Source organism: Mustela lutreola, chromosome 1 (genome assembly GCF_030435805.1).
Source record: "Mustela lutreola isolate mMusLut2 chromosome 1, mMusLut2.pri, whole genome shotgun sequence".
In the NCBI taxonomy this organism is placed as follows: Eukaryota; Metazoa; Chordata; class Mammalia; order Carnivora; family Mustelidae; genus Mustela; species Mustela lutreola.
Genome location: NC_081290.1, coordinates 278,773,451 through 278,791,637, shown reverse-complemented (window position 1 = coordinate 278,791,637; position 18,187 = coordinate 278,773,451). Strand labels below are relative to the sequence as shown.

Sequence of the window (18,187 nt, the reverse complement as noted above, 5' to 3'; positions counted from 1 at the left end):
GTTAGCTTCAGGCAAGAGATGATGGTGGCTTTATTATTTTATGCTTTTTAAATTTATCTATTTGTAGAGAGAGAGAACGAGCAAGCAAGCACAAGCAGGGGGAGCAGCAGGCAGAGGAAGAAGCAGGCTCCCCACCTAGCAGGGAGTCCAACATGGGACTAGATCCCAGGACTCTGGGATCTTGACCTGAGCCAAAGGCAAACGCTTAACAACTAAGCCAGCCAGGGTCCCTGATGGTGGTTTTAGACAGGTGGAAGAGGTACTGAGCAGGAACTGAGCATATGTTTAGGTGGTACAGATATTTGAAAGGTGGTTGTGAAGACTAAATGAGCTAATATTTGAGGAGAGCATAGCCCAGTGCCTGGGACACAGGAGATGCTGGCAGCAGGACAGCTGCCATTGCCCATGGTGTCATTGTCATCACTGCTGCTACAGCCATCAGGGCTGTTTTAATCTCTTATACGAGAAAGACAGAAAGACCCATAATTAGTCTTCTGTGCATCAGTGGTTACAGAGGGAGCTTAGACTTAACACTGGTCCTGTAACTGTATTAGTCAATATGTATATAAAGATATACACATAGGGGCACCCGGGTGGCTCTGTTGGTTACGCATCTGACTCTTGATTTTGACTCAGGTAATGATCTCAGGTTCCTGGGATCGAGCCTCGTGTCGGGCTCCACGCTCAGTGAGGAGTCTGCTTGAGTTTCACTCTCCCTCTGCCCCCACACCTCCACTTGTACACATGTGTGCACACACTCTCGCTCTCTCTCTCAAATAAATAAAATATTTTTAAAAAGATATACCTATATGTATAGTTCTTATATATGTATAAGTTCTTAATTATTTTGGATCTCTAGTCACTTCTGTTCACCTCATTTTTTTCGTTTGGTATGTGAAATGAACTCAGAGGGACAAGAGAAGATTGTATCTCCTGAGTGCCTGTTATGTTTCAGGCATTTTACTGGGCAAATAAACAGTATTTACTGTACAACAAGTTGTGCTTATTCCAAGTCTACAGATGATGAAGCTGAGGCCAAGGAAAATTACAAATCATGAAGGATATATTACTCTAATGCAGTTCTTTGCTAACCGCTCAGATTCATGCAGACCCCGTAAGTCAAGGGCACAGGCTCCAGCAAGACTGTCCTCACCTCAGGGGCCAGCCACAAGTTTGGGGGTCCCCAGGCCCTCTGTACTTCTGACCAACTGGCTTTACTTTCGGTAATTTGCTAGGATGACTCATAGAACCCAGGAGAGAACTATCCTCACTATCATAGTTTCATTATAAAGGGTATAAATCAGGACTGGCCAAATGGAGAGACACATAGGGCAAGGTCTGCAAGTGTCCTGAACTTAGAGCTTCCGTGCCTTCGCTCATGGAATCAGGGCCCATAATCCTTTTGGCGCATTGATGTGTTCACAAACCAGGAAGCCACAACAAGATCCACTGTCCAGATATATTACTAGGGTTTCATTAGGTGGGCACGATTGAACTATTGGCCCCATGACTACACTCAATACCCAGGCCTCCTTCCCTCCCTGGAGGGAAGGGAATACCATTCTGGGAATGGTAGGGAAGGGAAGGGAAGTCCATCTGATAGCAAGTGATTCAAGGCCCCAAGTCTCTAACACATAGTTGATTTTTCTGGCCTGACTCATCCTGAGCATAAGCTATCCAGAGGCCCATCGTGTTACTTCACTGACATAAACTCTTAAGGCGCCATGAATAACAAGGATACTACTATCCCTTGGGAAGGTCTAGGGGTTTAGAGGTTCCCTCCCAGGAACCATTTTCAGAGTCAGGCAAATTCTTCATTATATAGCCCAGGGTCACACCTCTAATGAGTGCTGGATCTGGGATTCAGTCCATTTCTGCCTGATTCCAAAGCCCCTGCTCTATCCACTACTCCATTACTGTTAAGGCCCTTAGGAAAGTGGTTTACTTCAGGTCCCACAGCTAGTGACTAACAAGAAGGCCTGGCCCCCGGGCCTGACTACCCATGTGTGCTCCTTTCTGCGGTTCACTTTTATTTCTTCATGTTGGGGCAGATTTGACCTGTTCTTGTACATTTTGCAACTTGTGTGGCAGGCACAGTTGGTGAAAAGATTGGAGCTTTTGCTTTCATTTCTATTTCTACAATTCCAGAATATTGCTTCCTAGCTACGCGCTATTAGTTGTCAGTGTTGGTCATCATTTAGTTATAGTTCATTCATAAATTTAAAAATGAAGTGAAAAAATTCAATCAGTGCTTCTAACATTTAAGAAGATTATAAAGCCCTTTTGGTTTATTATTTTCCTTTTAAAAGTAAGAACTGTTAATAGAAGAAAATCAATCCGTTGTTACTTGTAGTGAATATGGTGGTATTATTCTAATACTTGTCTTAATTTGAGTACCTCTCTCTGTTTCCAGGTAGCATCCACTGTATTTTCCATGCAACTGGGCACCACTATACTTGGAAGAAGGTTACCACAACGGTGCACAACATTATTGTGGGCAAGTTGTGGATAGATCAGGTAAGCAGAAGTGCCCAAAGTGTTCTGAAGTTCAGGAGAATACGTTCATAGGTACATCTGTGCAGTATCAAGGACATGTGAACTGGCCCCACACTGTTGTTACTGATTTATCCATTTCTCCTAAGGAATTGCTCTCAGCCAGAAGCCCTACCCTGACCTCCCAAGTTTCTATACCACAGATTATTTCTTATGAATGACCAATTTATAACATTCATTCTATAACTACTCTACCAGGACTATGTTAGCTACTATGAAAGTTCAACAAAATAATAAACACGACTCTTACTCTTCATCCTTTCATTATTTATCAGACATGACTGCTAGGCAGAGGGCTAGGTCTTAGGGATACAAAGCCAGATAAGACATTGTCCTTCAAAGAGTTATTGTATCATTGGCGACAACATGACAAATAGGTATAAATTGAAAAGTGTTAACAAAATATGCTAGTGGTAAGAGCTGTACTAAGGGGTCACCTGGGTGGCTCAGTGGGTTAAAGCCTCTGCCTTAGGCTTGGGTCATGATCCCAGGGTCCTGGGATTGAGCCCTGCATCGGGCTCTCTGCTCTGCCAGGAGCTGCTTCCTCCTCTCTTTCCGCCTGCTTCTCTGCCTACTTGTGATCTCTCTTTCTCTGTCAAATAAATAAATAAAATCTTTTAAAAAAGAAAAAAAAAAAAGAGCTGTACTAAGATAACATCTAAATAATTGTCAGTTTGCTCTTAAGATGATGGTTGCAATAAATTCAGAAAAGAAAGGGAATACTCTCTGGCAGTCAGGAAAGCCTACATGGTAGATGTGGGAATTAAGCTGAGGTTTTGATGTTGCTGTTGTATTGTTTCGTTTTAGATTTTATTTATTTATTTTAGAGAGGTGGGGGCAAGCAAGGGGGAGGGGCAGAGAGAGAGAAGGGGGTAGAGAGAATCCCAAGCAGATTCCACACTAAGCACAGAGCCCAGTGCAGGGATTTGATCTCACAGCTCTGAGATCATGACCTAAGCTGAAACCCAAGAGTTAGTTAACTGATTGAGCCACCCAGGCGCCCCAAGCTGAGTCTTAAAGTGGTTTGGGATTTAGAAGATAGAGGAGAAAATAAAGTGTAGAAAGGCCTGTTATATGTAACCTTGTAATTGTGAGTAGAGTACTTTGACTTAACCGTAGAGTTCATGAAGGGTATGAGTGGGGGCTTGGTTGGGAAAGGTACATTATTATGTGAATATCAGTATATGTGCTGAAAGGCAAATCTTGTCACCTAACATGGGACACATGATTGACAGAAAACCAGAAGGCCATTTGATCTTGATCCCAATCTGGAATACCAAGGTTCCGAAGGGATTTCACAGCTTGTTGGGGTCGGCTGAGACTGGAATCCTTAACCAAGGGAGTCTGAAAGTATACGATGGAAAAGTGAAGAATTATAAGGCGTGGGGTCTGGCAGATATTCAAGTCCTCCGGTCTTAATAAAATCAATCCATGATGCTTTTTATTTTATAGTCTGGTGAAATTGATATTGTGAATCACAAGACGGGAGACAAGTGCAATCTTAAATTTGTTCCTTATAGCTACTTCTCTCGCGATGTAGCAAGAAAGGTAAGAGAAGTTGGAGTTTAAATGTTTTTCTTTAGTGTGTGTCTCTTAGAAAGCCTACTCTTTGGGGGCTGGTATAGATGATGGATTAGGAGATAGTCTAAACATATGTATCTCCTAAATATGTATGTGGTGATTTTAAAAAAAGGCGACATTAAAGGAGAAAGTCAGCAGGAAGGGGGACTAGATTGCATTACCAAACCAAATCATTGTCTTTTCTGGTAAAGACATTAAATAAGAAAGTAAAAGTCAAGAGCAAGGAGAGATTGAAAATGGGAAACACCAATAGACCAATAGACCAATAGAAGGATTTCAGGAAGAAGGATGGGCAGTTCGACCGCTGTGAGGTCTAAGCGCGAGTCCTGTGTCAACACCATAGCGCAATTGCGCCATGAGTTTGATGGAGAGTAAAGAAGAGCTGGGGAGTTAAATCTGTTTGTGGCTGTCTCTGAAGAAAGAAGAAAATACCAGAGAGAAGAGAAAACCATAGAAAGAAGAAAATACCATAATTCTGAGTACCATTCAGATCCTTTTCCTGCATATATCATTGCAACGAAAATCCCTATACAACAAAATGATGAAACCACAACTCATGGCTCATTTATTTTAAGCAGCTCAAAAAAGTTTACCAAAACAATTTTGGTGTTCCATGGTGTTTGTTGTAGCAGAATTGAACCAATATTGACCATAGGACCTTTGTTTCCAGAATAGTCAGGTAAGCTAACCCACAGTGAATGCCGTACTCCAAAGCCCTACTTTCCATCATTGTAGGTAACAGGGGAAGTGACAGATCCATCAGGAAAAGTTCACTTTGCCCTTCTGGGGACATGGGACGAGAAAATGGATTGTTTCAAAGTACAACCAGTCGTTGGGGAAAATGGGGGTGATGCTCGGCAGAGAGGCCATGAGGCAGAAGAAAGCAGGGTCATGCTATGGAAAAGGAACCCTTTACCGTGAGTATCAGTATGCATGCTGTCCAGGTAATACTTTGACCTCCACCTTGGAGCAGTACTGATAGCATTTCTGCCGGCCTTTCCACTTAATTATGTGAGGGATCAAGCCAGGGAAATAAGAACCTTTGGAGAGATTACCAGAAGGCCGTCACCATATGATTTGGGTTGTCATGGGCTTGGTCAAGAAAATTGAAACTAACCAAGTCACATCTGCCAAAAAATATTCATAATTTAGAGCAAAGTGACTCAGAAGCAGCTAGAGGAGAAAGATGCCTACCACCTGTTAACAACTTAGCCCGAGACCCAGTGGCAATATAAAGGTTCCTGAGGTCATATTCTGGAATTCGGAATAAAGATGGAGGCCATTTGTCTCCTGTCATTTCCTATGTTCAGTCTAGAGTAAGAGCCAAGATTATCCCAGAAGGAGGTTACAAAGAAAGCAAAGGAAATAAGAATAAGGAATTTTCATTCGGTAGAAGGTTTCATTTTTCCTAAGGCATTTCTTCCTAATGTCCGCTGAGCACAGCACAAGCCCAGTAAACTCCTGTAGTGAGTGATGCCCAGGGAGGGGATGGGGATGGTCCAGTCTGGTTCTCTGCTGCATGAGGGGAACCTGCCACCGTCCTAGAGTCCATCTGTAGAACAGCTTTGAGGAGGCCGTCTTTTGGCAGGGTGCTTGGTTGTTGCTCCTTAATAAGGGCCTGGGCTCTGGCGTCACCCGTCTTTCTCATCCTTGATTTGTAGGAAGAATGCGGAAAACATGTACTACTTCTCAGAGCTTGCTCTGACGCTCAACGCCTGGGAAAGCGGCACCGCCCCCACAGACAGCCGATTGCGGCCTGACCAGAGACTGATGGAAAACGGGCGCTGGGATGAAGCCAATGCTGAGAAGCAGCGCCTGGAGGAAAAGCAAAGACTTTCCAGAAAGAAGAGAGAAGCAGAAGCTATGAAAGCCACAGAGGATGGTAACGAATCCATCTTCCACTCTCTTGATGGGTAGAGAATCATTTGGTGTGTTTCTGGCTCTCAATTTGTTTTTCTTCACCTGCTTTCCCTTTTAGGCACACCCTATGATCCCTATAAGGCGCTGTGGTTTGAGCGGAAGAAGGACCCTGTTACCAAGGAGCTAACCCATATTTATAGGGGAGGATACTGGGAGTGTAAGGAAAAACAGGACTGGACCTCATGCCCGGACATTTTCTGAAGTGGCAGCAACGAGAAGGTGGAGGATCCAGAGGAGAAGAGGACAGAGGATGTGCGGGAAAGCTGGCGTTGGGGACTCTGACCGATCGCCTTCCTCCAGTTTGTCTGTCTTAACCAATCATTCTGTCCAAATCAATCACCAGAAGCAGACACCAGTGGTGGTGATTGGCTGGTTGCCTTAGCTGATTGAAACTGAAATCGACTTACTAGGTACCTGTGTGTGGGAGGGGGAGGCTTAGTGGCCGGAGTGGGGCGCTGCTCCACTTCTGCAGTCAGGTGTTCCTGGCTCGGCCTCCTCCCTCTGCCCCCACTTTAGGATGACGTCATTCACCCTCCCCCGTAGCATCCTGCTCAGCCAAGGGCTGCGTGAGGTGATGATTCGGGGGCATTTTGGTGCTGTTCAGAGCGAGAGCTGAATTTAGAAGCTCCTTGAAAGGAGCACGTAAGACTTAACCAATGGAGGCATCGTGAATGACCGCGCTGGAGCTTAGGCATGGCGTCTCGAGATGGGGTCCCGCACGGGGTCAGTCTCATGGGGCGTCTGCCCCGATACAACTGCAGTATCAGAACAATTGCAGGGGGACTTGTCTTGTAAGATTGGAACACTCAGACTGACATTTCTTGGAAGTTTCTATCTTCATTTGTGTAACCTACCCTTCTGCTGTCCTCTATCTTTGACAGCAACCGGAGGCCACTTTGGGGGTTGGTAGGAGGGTTGTGTTATCCTCACAAGGGAATTTATGGACTTGCTCACACAGGGAACTTGTGAGAACACAAGGCAGGGTAGAAAAGACCGCTAGCCACTTTGCTTTCCCAGTTCCTCCTCACCCCCGCTCTTCATTGCCTTTCTTGCTCCTCCCTCGCTCCCGGCCTCCCTCCGTCTCTCTTCCCTCCTCTCTCTCTCAGCGCAATACCGGTTTGGGTCTGTGCCCCAGGGTGGAGCAGAGCATTACCTATCCCACTCTGGTATGATTCCGAATTTGAGAGAAGGAGTTAATTGGAAACAAAAGTTTTCACCATCTCTCAAGCCCCATGGACTGGAGCCACCTCTCGAATAATGTGTTAAATATCTGTATATTATATATATGTAGAGAAAAATCTAATTTTTTTGTTTGATTTTCCTTCTTCCCATTAAGAATCTTGTTTTTTGATATCCTTTATCTCCCTGGGACTCTCTCTTGGACACACTGATGTGGAATGGAGCCTCCTCTGTTTTCCCTCTTTTAGGGGCAGACAGACTCAGACCCTAAGCAGGATCACCTCCGGCAGTTACTGAGCAGGGACTCGATCCCGGGTCTGTATCACGGAGTGCCCACTGCTGTCTAAGTTCTGCTCTCCTAATGACCTGAGTCTTGAAAATGAAATCCCAACTCTTTCCTGCCTTTTTCCTTTCTTTTTTTAGGAAGAGCCTGGGTAGAGAGTCAGGACGGTAGTTTCCAGTTTAATTCTGCCTCTGCCCAAATCCCACCACACACAGCTGATTCCCAAAAGACACTTCTTCCTAGGACGTGGGGCTGAAAGTGCTGTCACGTGGGGTGGGTAAGAGAACTACTCCTGTGGGGCCCTGGCTTCCTTCATTTTGTGTTCTGTATTTGTTTCAGTTGTCTTGTTCAGGAATCCGCCCCTGTGCAGCCCACCCTTGGTTGAGGATCACAAATTGAGGTGCCTTCCTTGTATGCTTTCTGTTCGTGTATTTCGTTTCTGTTCCTTAACTGCTGAGCCTCAGCCAGTGTGGGTCCTGGGGGAAATACCATTCCAGAGGAAGCCATCCCTGCATGGAAATTGGATTTATACTGGGGAAATTAGTACTTCTATTCCTTCCTCGCCATTCCTCCCTTCCTAGCTGTGAGGCACTTGAGAGACGGGCAACCACTGCGGAGTTTCCTCCCAAGACCCCAACTCCCAAGCTAAGCGCGGGATTGTGCTGGGGCTTCTTTCAAGGAGGCCCGCTAAGGCCGTGACCTTTCGGGGGGTTTTAGCCAGAGCAGGAATTCCTCAACCAACTGAACGTCTCTGCATTATCCCCCACCTTTCTTCTTCCACCATCTGCACTACATTTCCCAGCCTGATCCCCAGTCCCGATTCCTGCTAATGGAGAAGCTCTGAGTCCTTCAGGTGAAATGAAGTCACATCAAGACAAAACTATATATATTTTCATTTTTTTTGCCTTATTGTGTTTTTTTCCAAGAAAACTACTAAATTAAATAATTTTTAAAAAGTCATATCGTTTGTCTGATTCACTTGACTCCTACTAGATCACAAGTTGGTGGGGTGGGGAGCGGCTGGAGAACCGGCCAGGCGCCAGTTTGTTCTTGGGAATCAGGCAGCGGATCTTTGTGAGCAGTTGAAAGAAAAATGGGGCGCGGGTTTCCAGATGTCTTAACTGTCTGACAACATTCTCAAGGGCCTGTGGACAGAAGAGTAGTTTTAACAGCCCTTTCCACTTTAATGGAATGTAACCATCAGTGCCCCCCACCCTTGGTATAGGGAAATGGTTTCTAGTGTTTTTGATGTTGGACCTATTTCACTTCAAAAAACAAAAGTTTTCTTGAATTTCATTTTTGCCCGTTAAGATTTTCAGATTCTTACTGTTCCATGTAGGGATTCAAATTCTGTACTTTGAAACAAGCAATTGAGTACTGATTTGAAGGCCTTGGGAGAGAATTAAGGACTGGGAAGATGGTTGGTCAGTTTTTCTCTATAAAGTTCAGGGAGAGGGTCAGGGTGCGCAAAGGAATCAAAGGGGCCCAGAGAGGCAGCACACAGGTCCTGCCCTGTGGCTGAGCATCTGCTTCTGCATCCAGCGTGCTGTTAGGAATTCTGAACATTGTCCAGCTCACACTTGAACAATTTTAAGAGCTAAGTGTTAGAATCGTCATGTGAGGTAGAGAAGGCACGGGGGGGGGGGGGTAGCGGGGAACGCCTAATTTAAATAAATTCACTAAGGTTACACAGCTGATTGGTTAGTCACGGTGTTGGAATTCAAAGCTGGGTTTGTTTGACCCCCCAAGTCTGTGACCCCTACTACCTCGTGTTCTAGGAGAAGCTGGGTTGGAAGGCAGCTGACAGTGAAGTCATTTCCTCCTCACATCATGCAGTAATGCACACTTCTGTTTCCAGAGGCTTAATGATGTGAGTAGCGCCACTTTGGAGGTACGCCTGAAGAAAGGAGCATCCTTGAAGTCCAGCCTCCAGATGCCTTTATTTCTCAGGCTATCGTGTCCACAAAATTAGCTATGTTGCCAGAGGTGATTTTCCTAGCCCGGTTCTTGGGAAGGCCACGCATCCGTTCAGGTCATTTGCCTGATTCACATTGCTGGGCTTGATGGTAAGTTTCAGGACCTTAAGGGCTTTTTTTCTAGCAAGCTAAATATCATTGCAGTAGGCACCTGCTGTTTCTGACAGTTATATCTGGCTACCTTGAATAGCCCTGTGCCTTATAACTTCCTCCAATAGGGGCAGTCAAATGTACCTGAGACAGTTTAACAATCCCTTCTTTAGTCCTTCCATGGGCTGCTATGACCTGATGGGTTGTGATGTGGATCCCCAAAGGCCTACCACACTCACTCATGATTCAAAATGAGGACCCAGCAAAATTATAACACTAGTCAGGGACCTCTGAAGTCCCACAAAAATGGCAAACCTTTAAATTTCAAGGCCTATTCTACTTTTGGCAAGATAAGTGAAAACCAACCCCGAAAGGAGATGTAGAAATCTTTGGAAGTTATTCGCTATAAAGTAGATAGCCTGTGAAACTCTAAGACAGTCATCAAAATGTAGAGCTTGCTTCTAAAAGTTACAAAGCTTTTGCCCCGTGATCTGTCCTGCCCTGTGGGAAGCACTTCAAGCCTCTCACAGCTTTTCCTTCCAAGTTCAGACAATAATGTTAGTATAGTCTCCTCAGGCCTTCCTTTCGCCTAGCATTTCGGTTCACATGGACCCCTCAGGGGAAGGAAGCAGGGTGGCCTCAGGAGTTATGTTTAAAGTCAAGAACTAGAAAGCTCGAATCCTCTATAAATAGCTTTGCAGAGATCATACTTGAATTTAACCAGGTGATCTTAAAAGTTAGTAAAGAATCAGTTGGGCCTGAGATAGGGCTTTCTTTCTCTCTCTTTTCTTCCCTCTGTCTCTCTCTCCTTTCTCTCTCCTTCAACATTGACTCCAGTCTGTTATGTAACATACATTAGGGTTACAAATGACAAGAAAGAGCTCTGATAAACAGGCAGTTACAGTCTGGTTTGATAAATGGTGTAAAAGCACTGGAGGGGGTCACCAGCCTATTATTGGGAGTACGAGAGGGACAGGATAGAGGCGTGTCCAAGAAGGCGTCTGGAACTAGGAGAATGTATCCGCTTTGGAAGTTGCAGGCTTAATAGGGGTTAGGGAAGGGCAGTGGATAGAAAGCAGAATGAACAAAGATGAAGAAGAGCAAAGTCTAGGAAAGCATCCTGAGTTTGGACGGCTGCATGAATGGCTAGAGTTCAGAGTCCAGGAGGAAGCAATGATAGTGGTGCTGGAGAGAGGAAGGACCCAAGTTCTGGAAGTCTGTATACCATATAAAGAGAGAAGTTTTGGGTTTTGAAACGTGGCAGATGAGATCGACCAGCAACAAAAACCAACACCGCAGTAGAGTCCCTGGATGTCATCAGGCTCAGCCCCAATGAGCGAATTTAAAGTGAAAGTGAGAAATGACAGAGAACTTCAAGGCAGATTACATGCTTATCATCAGCATTTAAATATGATATTGAGAGATATGGAAGAAACTGTGACTACTATAGAATTGATAAGGAAACATACAAAGAGATATATAAATTAACAAAATGGAATATGCTGATGCTTTTTGTCTGGGGAAATGGTGTTGTACTAGTTGCCCCTCCACTGAAAGTTGGCTGAAACAAAAGAATTTATTGTGTATGGAATATAGGAGATTTAGTAGGATTGCCTCTTTAAATGTAGAAGACATTCAAAAAAGAGATCTGTGTAAAACTGTGGTATTAAGAAATGGCCAAGGATTCTTCCACTCCTGAAATGAGTTGATTTGCAGATAACTAAAAAATCCCCCCCCCCTTTTTAAAAATTCATTCATTTGTCAGAGAGAGAGAGAGAGCAAGAATGGGGAGCAGCAGGCAGAGGGAGAAGCAGCTCCCTGCTGAGTAGGATCCAGTAGGACTCAATCCCTGGACCCTGGGATCATGACTAGAGCTGAAGGCAGACACTACACTGACAGAGACACCCAAGCATTCCAGATAACTCAAAAATTGTTAAGCTAAAGGGCATTTTAGTTTTTTCCAACACTTTCAATAAATGTGATCACCAAGATGCAGAATTCTTTTTTTCAGGAATTGATTTGTTCTGTTGTTTTTTCAGACAATTTCTGATATTTTTTCCTTTAAATTTGATGTTTCTTTTTTGACAAAAAAAAGAAGAAGAAGAAGAAGAAGAAGAAGAAGAAGAAGAAGAAGAAGAAGAAGTAGTAGTAGTAGTAGTAGTAGTAGTCGTCTCGGATTTTGCTCTCAACTGGGGAGACCCTGAAGGATTTTTAAGCAGGGTGATGGGTTCCAGTGTAAACTTACGGGTAGGAAGATAATGAAGAGGTTGGGGAAGATGTAAGAATGAAGAGAAGTGGAAGGATTCCAGAAACACTGAACTGGAATGAACAGCACTTGGGTCTGATTATAGGTGGAGAGCAGCAGGAGAAGCAAAATTATGAAACAGGAAGAGGTGGGATAAAATCAGCTTTAAGGGGATATGATTAAACCACAGCTTGCTTCTTAGAGTTTGGGAAAGGTCGCAGCCAATTCCACTTTTTGACAGTGTCTATGTATTTGAAAGTTTAAAAAACGCCAAGATGGGGTTACAAAAATTGAGGTATATTTTAAAGAGTTAGTTTTAGCAACTAGTTGCTTTTAACATACAGATGCAGCGACTCTATGCACACCTCTAGGGGTAACATGGAAAAGTCACGTTTGAAGTCTTTTATGAATGGCCTTCCTGTTCAATTTCATACATTTCTTGAGTCCAAACAACTGAGCAATGTAAAATTATTCGTCATTTCTGGCTCATAAACAGAAGCTTGGTTTTCTCACCTAATATTTGCTAAATGCTGACCTCCAGCCGAACTCATCCTGAGCTCTCTCGTTACAACCAAACAAATTAGTATTTCATTACGGAAATACAGAAAGCACTTCTAACAAGCAGCCGAAATAGCTCAGTTGGGAGAGCGTTAGACTGAAGATCTAAAGGTCCCTGGTTCGATCCCGGGTTTCGGCAGTGGTTTTAGATGCCACGGTCAGGAGCATCCCTTCTCGCTGGGCCGCACCGGTCTCATTACGACACGATTCCCACTTGTCACAATTCTCACCCATACGAGCTGAGGGTGGACGCAGAACTACTCGTTTCTTCTTGTCCTTTTTCAAACCTCTCCCAGTGGGAGGACTGAAAACCGAAAAAGGGATTTATCCCGTTTCTAAACTGCTCTGTATTAAGCCGGGCTCCCTTCGCGGACCTTGCTGGCTGAGACCACGCTTTCGCTCTCCCTACGCACCGCGAGCCGCTCACTTGCTTCTGGATCGCTCCCGCCCTTTCGTTCCAGTTTCCCGCGACGTTCCAGGAGCTGCTGGCGCTGGGACCTGTCTCCGCGAGTCCGAGCCACTAGCGCGCCCGGGCTCGGCAGGGGACTTGACGGCCCGGCGGCCGCCAGCCAGGAGCAGAGCGCAGGGCGCGGGGCTCGGTCCCGGGCGTGCGGGGGCTCGGTGGGGATGGCGGGCAGCCCGGACCCCCTCTCGGCCAGAAAAGTCCTCTATTTCGGTTTGATCCAGCTGGTTTAACAATGACAAAAACCTAGAACAGCTTTCGGTGGTGGTGGTGGTGAGTATGGAAAGCCCTTTCTGGTTCGTGTCTACACCACTCTTATCAAATCAAACACAGGACGCCCAATTAAATTTGAATTTCAAAGAAACAATGAATGTTTTTTAGTATAAGCATATCCCAAATACCGCGTGGACCAAAGTACACACTCGTTTCTCAGAAATTTAACTTTAACTGAATTTGTATTTGCCAAATCGCAAACCACTATTGTGTATCATATATACATACATACGCTCTGAACGGGCTGCGCCCCCTGCCCCACCGCGCCCCAGCAAATATACTGAGAAACTACCCTCTGGACGATCCGGTTTCGGAACACGCTGGTAGGTTCTTATTCTCAACATCTCCCCACATACAAAACGCCTTTGCGCCCATCACCGAAGCTGGCGGTGGCAGAGATCCCCAGGAAATTAGCCTCAGGGAATCCGCCATCCTACTGGCCCAGGCTTCCAGAGCTGTTTACCTCGGTCTGGGATAGGGGTGGCAGGGAGGGGGAATTTGGAGGCTCTGGGCTGGATCCTAGTAGTTGTAATAGTAATAATAGTTGGAATAATAATAGTAGTAGTAGTAGTACTAATAATAATGGGAGTAGTAGTAATAATAATAGTAATAATCATTATTGTTATATAATACAAAATACATATTATTATAACAGTAATAAGTATAACAATACTTATATATTATTATATAATATATACTATATTATTAATAATACTTATTACTTGTTAAGATGGTGAATAATACTTATTACTATATTTATTGATCTTATACTTGTTAAGATGAATAACAACAATATTACTCATACTTACTATTACATACTATTAATATTACTTACTCATACTTACAGATGAGTCACTCTGTCAAGATAGCGCAATGGAACAACACACACTCAGGGATGCCTTCTTTCTGGCTGGACACCAGGCTGGGATGTGGGGAGAGAGAATGGAGAGTCAGTCCTCACGTTCTAAAAACCCTAGTTGTGGTGAAAGGCAAAATGCAGAAATATTGCTTTGGGGCCTATTTATGTGCCCTCCCCTTTCTGCTTGTCTGTGCCAAGACAATAGCTGATGAGGGGCTTTGTCCCCCAGTTCTTTGTGTTCTTGGGTGGAAGGGTGCATTTTGATGAGGGACTCTTGAAATCTAATGATGGCCAAAAGGAAGGAAAACAGAATGATGTACTAATACATAGAGGACTTGCAAGTTTGCATGATGTATGTCAGCACGTGTGACAGGGAGTTTTATAGGTCACCGTGGCAAGGCTGTGGTGTGGTGCCGGGTTGTTCACTCAAACACCAGTCTAGGTGCTGCTGTGAAGGTGTTTAGATGTGAGGAACATGTAGATCAGACTTTGAGTAAAGCAGATTGTCCCCTGAAATGTGGCTGGGCCTCATCCAATCATCTGAAAGTTTAAGAGCAAAGACTGGGTTTTCCTGACGAAGAAGGAACTCTTTTCAAGATGGCAACTAGAAAACCTACCTAGGTCTCCATCATCTGACTCAAGCCTGCAACACCAACTCTTACCTGAATTTCCAGTCTGTTGGCCTACCCAATAGGGTAGTTAAAGTCGCCAACGCCCACAGCTGTGCACCAATTTCTTAAAATTGCGCGCTCTCTCTCAGTGTTGGGCCTTCCCATTTTCCAGCCTGAAGAGAAAAAGGTTGAATCCCCACGGGTTGGACTTGGGATCCAAGCAAGAAGTGCGAAGATTGGGTGTCTGCCAGCGTCTACTCTGCCGGCCTTCTGGTTGTCCGTCTGTGTTACTAAAGCACAAGTATTTTTCTCTATTAAAGCATTAGATTACGAGGTTCTGAAAGGTTTACTGCCTGTATGCTTGCCTGCCCGACCTGTAGTAGATCCGCAGTGTAGCGGAGGTGAAGACCAGGGATGGTGCGGGTCACCAGAAGGTACTTCCTAGGGAGGATGGAGGTTAAACGGAGTTCTCAAAGACGCTTGGGACGGGCGAGGGCAAGGAGTGAAAGGGAGGTGGTAGGCCATTTCGAGGGAACAGCATGCGTAAAGGCACAGAGGACCGAAAGGCAGCCCTGGGGTCTGTAATATGCAAATAGTGGCGTGTGCGGTCCAGAGGTGGGGAGATGAGGGTTCGCCCTTGCAGGGCGGCGCGAGCACGCGTGCGCGGAGGCCTGGCCAGTGGCCGCGGAATAAGGGGGTGCAAGGGGGTGGGAGGGGGTGGAGAGGGGGCGGAGGCGTAGGGGCGTGCTCTCCAGGCCCAGGCGCGGGTCCGAGGTGGCTGCTGGCGCTTCTGGCCGGAGCCCGCTCATATCATCTCTTTTAATTAATACCCTTCGCGCTTCTTTTGAGGTGGGCACCTGAGATGGGGACCAGAGCTGCGAAGGGGTGCTTCTCGGAAGAAGGGGCACTTGATACCTTTAACACTGCACTGTGATCGCCGACCCCGTGCTCTTTGCTTTTAGGGCAAATAAACGCGTGGCGGGATGGGGGTGGGGGTGGAGGGCAGTGACTAAATGGCTTCTCCTCCTTTCCACAGGCTTTTGCAGAACTCAAGATTCATGTTTGCCAAGCAGTTTCTAAATAAAACGGGATGCTTTTTATTTAAGAACTCTGCAAGCAGCTGCAGAAAACCACCTGACACCTTCCCCCCAGGGCAGTGGGTCGGAACTGGGCTAGATCACAGTCAGAGGAGGAGTCCCGGAACTCACGCAATGTGTTTCTGTTAGCGCGCAGCGCAGAAGGCAACAGAGCTTTCTACCACAGCAGGGAAGGACTTCCCGCGAGCCCGGATAGCTCAGTCGGTAGAGCATCAGACTTTTAATCTGAGGGTCCAGGGTTCAAGTCCCTGTTCGGGCGGACTGCTCTCTTTTTTTTTTTTCTTAATAATTTAAAAATAAGAATAAACTTTCGTCATCCGGGTTGCCTTCAGAGAAAAGAGTAAAATCTTTGAGCGCGTGGGTTTTGAGTCAAGACGCTTCCGTGAAAAGCACAACCTCAGCGAGGACTGACACTGGGAACCTTTGTGCAAAGGGCCTCCGGAAAATTTGCGGCGCACTGCTCCAAGTCATTAAATAGGCTGCTTTATTCTGCAACCACTAGGCAGGCTCCGGGGTCCCAACTACTGACTACTTCCCACAGGAAGAGGGAACAGATGCATTCCAGGACGGTCCAGGCACCGCCCTCCGTCGCTGTTTGGGGCCGTCCCCGCTGACCGTGTCTCTGGGGTTCCCTCCTGCTAGGTGCCTGCGACTATGGCGTGCATCTTGCACCTATACGCCACTTTTCTATGCTTCTAGAGAATATGTCTGCACTCTGAAAAGGAAGAGACAACCATCTAGAAACCCACGCACCAAACAGAGCAGTCCCCTCTCTAAACGAAGGCTTCTCTCTACCCTTCCCTTGCAAATTGTGACCCTGAACACAGGGAGGAGTTGAGGTGGACATGGCAGCTTCTGCTGTGGGAAAAAGAAGGGTGCTAATTGGAAAGACTTCAAGAGGCTGGAATGGGGGCAAATCCTGGTGTTGCAAAAACAAATTAAATCAGCTAACAAAGGAAGGAGTTAACTTCTGAAAGGTATTGAGGAAGTTGGGTTGTGGACACAAGAGAAGCTTAGGCACGGGTTCCTCGGGAGGTAGAGGGAAGGTGCATCCTTGCTTCACTAGAGACTGACCCTGTCACTAGGCAACAAAGGAGAGTCTGCATTGATCTCCTTAGCAGGATGGAGGTGTAGGTTGAGTCACCTGCCCTCTTAGCTGATGGATGGTGGTACCCAGGGAGTCCTGATTAGTGTGGCAGATCCAGGATGGAAGGAGTACTCAAGAGGGAGGCTGGGCCTTCACCCTCCACACTGGAGTGCCTTACCCAGAGCCTACACAGACCCACAATTACCTCCCAGTCTCCAAAGTGCAGCCTCCTCATCAGGAGAAAGCGAATCAGAGCAACAGCATCCATCTTATGAACTTGTTAGCAAATGAGGTAACGAGGCATACATAGTGCTTGTAGAGTTTTTCCCCAAGGTAAACATTCAATGTACTGTAGCTATTCTCATTATTATTATCCAATATTTAATATTGTTATTATATTGAATCTAGGGAGGAAACAAAAGATATCTGTCGAAACAGGTAAGGAACCATTCCAAAGAAACAGACTCCCAATAAGCCCAAGATGATAAGCCTATCCATATTCATGTGATTTGTGTTAGTTGGTATGTGCTGAAGGGACAGCAATGGTCACTGATCCAAGTAAAAGAAGAGTGTACTCGTTGGGCCAGTCAGGCTTTTTTCTTGAAAAAAGTGAACCAAGGGGTTCAGATGGCATCTCAGGGAGAGAAACAATGTGAGGAGCTATGTCAATTTTTCTTCTCTTTGAGGGAGTCCTTTGGAGAGTGATCCAGTGCACTTTTGGCAACCTTGAAAAGTGAAGTGTCTTTGCTCCAATCATTTCCTGACTGAAAAAGAACAGAGTGAGCTGGGACAAGGAGAGGACTGGGGGTGGAGAGCATTGCGATCTCCTGGTTCCCTCCTCCCTTCCCCTCAAGGTCACTCCCTCCGTCTTTCACCAAAGAGGGAAAAGTGAGAAAACAAAACAAAACAAAACAAAACAAAAAGCCAGAAAACAACCCTATGTCGTCTTGACCAAGACATTTTGGGCTTTGAAGCTGGACAGCTCTGGTTCAGTTCTGTATGAGATCAGTTACTTCATTTAAAAATTATCATATTATCAACCTTAGGGCAGGGATGAAGTGGGTGGAGATTGAATGAGACCATGTAGGTCAGGTCCAGGCACACAGTAGGCACTTAGTAAGTGGCCCTATTTACTCTTGTTGGGGAGGGCCCCGAGGAAAGAGAGAGAAAGCATTAGTGATGAAGGAAAGGGTTAAGATATAGGCAGGCAGAGGTAGGGGGACCCTGACTAGGCTCTGAAACTATTCCTGGCAGGCCCAAGTGATAAGCCAGAGTGAACAAGAGATAAAGGAGTAGACCAGACCACCTGGCTCTGGATGTTAGGGAGTTTTTTTTTTTTTTTTTTTTTCGTTTTGTTTTGTTTTGTTTTGTTTGCGGTTACAGTGTAATCATAGAAAATGATCAAACCTCAA

The 18,187-nt window shown here is 45.6% G+C and overlaps 1 protein-coding gene, 2 non-coding genes and 1 pseudogene across 3 annotated transcripts in view; all 4 read left to right on the top strand.

The window, feature by feature from the left end:
- OSBP (oxysterol binding protein) overlaps positions 1-8,476 on the top strand; it is a 34,117-nt gene extending 25,641 nt beyond the window's left edge. Inside the window, exons 10-14 of the mRNA XM_059143275.1 lie at positions 2,414-2,517; positions 4,006-4,101; positions 4,870-5,051; positions 5,796-6,016; positions 6,113-8,476. Of these exons, the coding sequence (XP_058999258.1) occupies positions 2,414-2,517; positions 4,006-4,101; positions 4,870-5,051; positions 5,796-6,016; positions 6,113-6,255 (746 nt within the window). The 3' untranslated portion in view covers positions 6,256-8,476. The remainder of the gene's footprint in view (positions 1-2,413; positions 2,518-4,005; positions 4,102-4,869; positions 5,052-5,795; positions 6,017-6,112) is intronic.
- A 2,360-nt stretch (positions 8,477-10,836) lies between these two features.
- Positions 10,837-11,170, top strand: LOC131811894 (U6 snRNA-associated Sm-like protein LSm3; annotated as a pseudogene).
- Positions 11,171-12,451: 1,281 nt separating this feature from the next.
- On the top strand, positions 12,452-12,524 carry TRNAF-GAA (transfer RNA phenylalanine (anticodon GAA)). The gene has a single exon. It is a non-coding gene; the product is annotated as a tRNA-Phe (tRNA).
- Positions 12,525-15,874: 3,350 nt separating this feature from the next.
- On the top strand, positions 15,875-15,947 carry TRNAK-UUU (transfer RNA lysine (anticodon UUU)). Its single transcript has one exon. It is a non-coding gene; the product is annotated as a tRNA-Lys (tRNA).
- The last annotated feature ends 2,240 nt before the right edge of the window (positions 15,948-18,187 follow it).